Consider the following 5,647-nt stretch of genomic DNA (forward strand, 5'->3'; position numbering starts at 1 on the left):
ATCTTAGTCAGTTACGGTGAAAACTAATAGTTTTCCAAGGAAACATAGAGAGAAGTATACTGTTCGCGCTAGATCGGTGTCAATCAGAGAAGCATGACAATAGAACGAACAAATTCTACTATGATAAAACCGGCGAATAATAAATATTCCAAAAGCATAAATCTTTTGTAACTTCTATTTCTGTTCAAACTAATTCAAAACGTCCTTTATGTTATAGTAAAATTCACGATCAGTTATACAGTTGTCCAGATTTTTTAAAATTAAATGCAAAAGAACGATTCAATATCATTAAAAAACTGAATTATTGCGTAAAATGTTTAAGCGTAAAACATAAAACCACCAATTGTAATTCTGTTTAAGTTGTAAAACTTACACTTCCAATACGCACAATACATCGCTGCATTTTTCGTCAAATCCCAGTTTATTTGAAAAACAGGTGAAACCGTTCGAACCTGTTATCGATGGACTCCGATCAAACGCTCGAACCATTGAGTCATTGCTAGTTGATAGTACTTGTGCGCGTGTCACATCTGGCTCCTTAGACGAACCTAATAATATTTTGCGTTGTCTTATAGACAGACAAGGCTCCCAAAATCATTTTATAACAACTGAGTGTTGTACAAAGTTACTATTAAATTACAATAAGTTTTCCGAACCTATGTATGTGAACGGGTTTATTTACTGTTTTTTTACGCGACAGCCGAACCAGCGCATATTATTTCACCTAGGGAAGGAAGCATCCTGGATATAGCTTCCGGATACCCAGGCTCACACATATACTAAACATAAAATTACGCGACAGGATGACTACAAAAATACGGAAAAAGACAAAAGTAAATGACGTTCTACAAAAATCAAAAAAGAGAAATGGACAAAATATGTATTAGGATGGTATCCAAGAGAAGGCAAAAGGAAGTAGGGACGTCAATTAAAAATATGGGCAGGTGGTTAGCCAAAAGTTGGAGCAGGCTAGCCAAGATAGAGCAGAATAGGCCAAAATACGGGGAGACCTTTGAATTAAGGCCATATGACTAAAAACTGACTGCAGATAAAATGATAATATTTTTTTCATAATCAACTGTCAGAGAATAAAGTCTATATTTATACTATGTATATACTACACATCCCAAGTAAAATATAACGTGACTAAAATTAGTAAAAATATGGCGTGGAAGGTTTGATGGTGTATTGTTAAACGGAGCATCCTCGACGAGCCCAGCTGAGCCCAGATGACGCGCCTGATGTCAAGATGTTGTAAACACTTCAATAGTGCGATTCTATGTATGTACTGATTGTATTCTCAGGGGTATGCCTTAGGTATCGAAAGTTTAGGGTAAAGTAAAGAAGTAGTTTAGGTAAAGAAATTGTGTTACATAGCCAGATGAATTATATCAATTTATTAATATTTCATTCACTGTGAAGGTTGTAATTATTTCGTGGTATATTATGCGCTATGTATAAATAATAGTGTTTTATTTGGAATAATACTTTATTTATTTAAATACTAAAATAATAGCTAATATTTTACAAATCTTAATATCTTATCTTAATAGTTGTTTTATCGTAACATTATTTGAGAAGAGTGATGGAGCTTAGTCGAATTAAAACCAAGTCAATAAATAAGGATACGTTCCTTTAGTATTTAGACGATAAATTCCGCTTCTGTAACGAAAATAATATCATAATTATTTTATAAAATAAATAAATTCATAAATAATAATTATTAATAAATATAGCTGTTGAACGCTTAGTCCTTATCATTTGTCGTCGTGACCTTTAAAACGTTTTAACACTTTCTATATTTTATATATTTTATACACTTATTAATGACACCATAGTAACAACAATTATAGTTTATATTAACATTATTAATTGCGTTTTTTTAAAGTTTTATATGAAGATACAAGTTAAACTCAAAAGTATTTAAGTAATAGAATTCAAAAAATTTAATTAAATTTTCTATGTACTTACCCAAGTTTTGACAAACCGTTGTTGCCCATTGGGTGAAGAAAACCACGACATCTGTTCAAGTTCATTTGGAGTAATGACGAACATTGGTTTCCTTGTAAATGGCCGTGTGTGATAGAGGCCGCGAAATATTCCCAGGCGCGATTATGACAACACGGCCTATGGAGAAGACAGCCAGGCTGGCTCCCTCCACCATTAGGATAAAAGTCAGCGTGGCCCAAAGGAGTTCCAATCCCATTGGGGAATACACCACCAGTGTCGGTATGAATGACCTCTACGTATTTCGCATCCTCTATGTTCAGGCGGGGGGTGTTCTCTCCCCAGCTTCTTCGTACTGGATCTAAGCCTGAAAATAGATAACTTGATAAACTGTAGTCGGCCTGGGTAGATATGTTTGAATAGTTCCTTTTCACAGTAGTATTCTTACTACTTATATTATGCAGTCTAAGAGATATATTTTTACCGTCTAACACAGGAGAAGTATATGCTGAAATATATAAAACATGACTTCTTTAATAATGTAATTAAGGAACTCAACTCTAGAAAATATGTAGTAGCCTAGCATTACTAGCCTAGCGGAACTACTACAAAGTAATACAAATCGATAAAGTACCAGTCGAATCTTGTTATGTTATTTTGGACTCCAAGCAACTTACGTACTTTCTTATTCCTTTTACATATTTATGGGGACTGATTTCTCTTCTACATACCAGTGATTCTCGCAACTTCGCCGTTCAGTGTTCTCCCAGCATATCCCACCACATGTGCCCCAAGATCAAAGCCGACTAAATGAACCTGCTCCAGGGTTGTAACGTTAGCTGTCAGAAGGGCTTGAATCATATCTGCTAAGTAGGTACCAACACTGGGAACTGCTTTGACAGCGTTCTCATAACTTTGCAGTGAATATTGCGACCAGTCCACTATAATAACGTTGGCTTCTTCGACTGTTAATATAGCTGGAATTATTGATACAATTATTAATTAGAATAGGTTACGTTTACCTAAGTTTTTTTTCTGTCTTCATAGTTCTGAGTTAAGTTTTTAATAATTCGAATTTTGATATTTAAACGTGTTAATTTAAAAAACATTATGCTAACTCTCAGTTTTATAGACGATACTTGGCGTTTGTGATATCTTGCTTTTGAATGTCACCCTAAATATTTGATACTTGCGAAACAAAAATATTTTATTTATCGTTTTGTACTCATTTTGGTTTGTAAAGACTTTGGACTTTTATGATTTTTAGTAAGAGCTACTTTATATATAAAGAGTAAAAGTATGGCGGAATGGTTCGCATCTGGTTTGAGAAATAGCAGGAAATGATAAATTTTAGATTTTTTTTTAAACCTACTTATTTAAACATTCTCCTACTCATCATATTATATTTTGTTCCTGGATAATACACATAAACACAAAACATTATTTGCGTGAAGCTACAAAGGAACTACTTGCTCCTTAGTAATCATTAAATGTTATAAAGATCCGTGTCTTTATGAACGCGATACAGTCAAAAACATCGGAGGAGTTGAAGAGGTCGCATGAAGTCGAAAGTTCAATATAATAAACACGGAAATATACTTGTATTTACGGAACCGCACATATGTTAATAATTAATATTATCAAATGTTATTTCAATCTCTTTCCTGTTTATTTATTAAACATGAATGGTAAAGTATTGAATTGCAACTATGATTTTGGCGTGTGACGTTTTCCGCACTGACGATCGAGGAATCCAATTAATACGAAGGGTTTCAATGTCAATTTCAGCAGTAACGTTTTTTCACGATATGGATTCCTGATAATTGCTGAAAAGACTAAATAAATATTGACTGCTGCAATTCACTTCTAAATAGTAACTATTTTCATTAAAATAATATCACCAAAGACAGTTTTCTTAATTACACGTAACTTGCCATGTTAGTGAAGGAATCTTCGCGTTAAAACATTTGGATTTATGGAAGCACAGAAAAGGGTTTAGTAGTAAAAATGTCTACGCCTCGACTTTTAAATGCTGCAAGTATGTATTATGATCTCACCATCTTTAACAGTGGGGTTGAGAGATGTTGTCGCCGATCCTTGGTGTCCATGCACAATGAAAGTTGTGGTTAAGTTACTGTTAAAATTAACCGCTTCAATGGACTCTAGGGTCGTGTTGAATGGTATTCCCACCCTTCCATTTTCTGAAGCTCTGTTCATAAAAAATTGTATATTAGAAAGTGTTTTTAATCTAGCAAAAATTAAAACAATAAACATTATAAAAGTCAACGTGTTTGTATAAATATTTAATGAAAATTTAGAAAGCATTATGTTTACTAAATACATCAAAGACAACACTTTTAATATTAACTATCTTAACACTTTTAATATTAAGCTCTGGGCCGAAAATTTTTGTATCTGTTTCGTAACCATTTGCTTTTTATCATAGTCAAGTAGGTGATCAGCCTACTGTACCTGCATGCGATTTATTTATACGTGTCTATAACCAAATAAACATATCTTAGCATTATCTAATAAAACAGACAACATAATGTAAATGTTGATTTTTGATACTATAATTTTACCTTGTATATGCAATATATTCGTTGAAGCTGCCCGATCCTCCCAAATTATCTTCAAAGTACTCTGACTGAGTCAGGCATCCTAGAAATTTAAACAACTAGAAACTAAAACATTATATCGGTAATACGTGTAGTATCGAATAATAATAAATTGTTAATTATGTATGTCTATTCATTTCACATAGAATACATGTCATTTAGGTATATATTCTCATATGGTAGATATTGTCATTTATTTACGAGTTTATCATTTAGGCATTATTGAGAAATATCAGAGCAAAATGGTAACTCTTGAATTTTTGTCCTAGAGTATATTTTTGTTTTTTCCCGCCATAAATATTATATATATATATAAAAAATAAATATTTTCTTCATTTGTCTCAATCATTAATGGTTTATTTTAAAAGTTACTTTATGTTGAATTAATATCGCGTCGCATACGCTCTGAAAGAAAAACGAACGAAGCGAAAAAAACCAAAAATATGCCATTCGCCCCCACTGGTTTCTTTTTCACTACTTAATGAATACTAACAAGAATTTGTATGTACATTAATTAAATGCAAAATGTATCCTTACTATTCGTTTAAGGCTATGAGGAAATATGAAAATATATTTTAAAACTTTACTCACCCACAAAGGCACAGAAAACTAATAAAAGTTTTAGCAACATCTTGCTTCGAAGCTTGTTATATTAAAATGTAATGTTTATGAATTTTTCTCTCTATTTATTTAGCTGACAGCGATTAATTCTAATAGATAAAAATAGATAATATTAATCCGTTGTCAAAACTTTCTTTTATCACTAGCAATACTAGGTTTTCTCCAATGCTTCTTTCAGTAGGTAAATTAATATTTATATAGTAAAGCGATTCATTTAACCATTTAACAAGTTTGAACATCATATGAAATACAAACCAAAACAAGAATTACTTCAGTATGGTAAGTACGATGTAATTTTTTTATATAACAGGTCATCTGATGTAAATGATACTGCCGACACACACAAGTACTGACCTTATAAGAATTGGCATGCTCTTTTCTTAAAGGACCCTAAGTCGATTTGGTTCGGGAATACTTCATAGGAAAGCTACCACACAGAGGTACGCTGCAATAACAGTCTT

At 32.4% G+C, this 5,647-nt stretch overlaps 1 protein-coding gene across 1 annotated transcript; it reads right to left on the bottom strand.

Annotated features, from left to right (window-relative positions):
• Positions 1–1,539: 1,539 nt before the first annotated feature.
• On the bottom strand, positions 1,540–5,206 carry LOC123717301 (pancreatic lipase-related protein 2-like). The gene is made up of 6 exons (XM_045673222.1): positions 5,157–5,206; positions 4,530–4,608; positions 4,005–4,156; positions 2,679–2,924; positions 1,972–2,314; positions 1,540–1,662 (listed from the first exon to the last, which is right to left on the bottom strand). The coding sequence occupies exons 1-6, from the start codon at positions 5,194–5,196 to the stop codon at positions 1,602–1,604; spliced, it is 921 nt and encodes a 306-aa protein (XP_045529178.1). The 5' UTR covers positions 5,197–5,206; the 3' UTR covers positions 1,540–1,601.
• Positions 5,207–5,647: the final 441 nt, after the last annotated feature.

Source organism: Pieris brassicae, chromosome 12, assembly GCF_905147105.1.
Source record: "Pieris brassicae chromosome 12, ilPieBrab1.1, whole genome shotgun sequence".
Taxonomy (NCBI): domain Eukaryota; kingdom Metazoa; phylum Arthropoda; class Insecta; order Lepidoptera; family Pieridae; genus Pieris; species Pieris brassicae.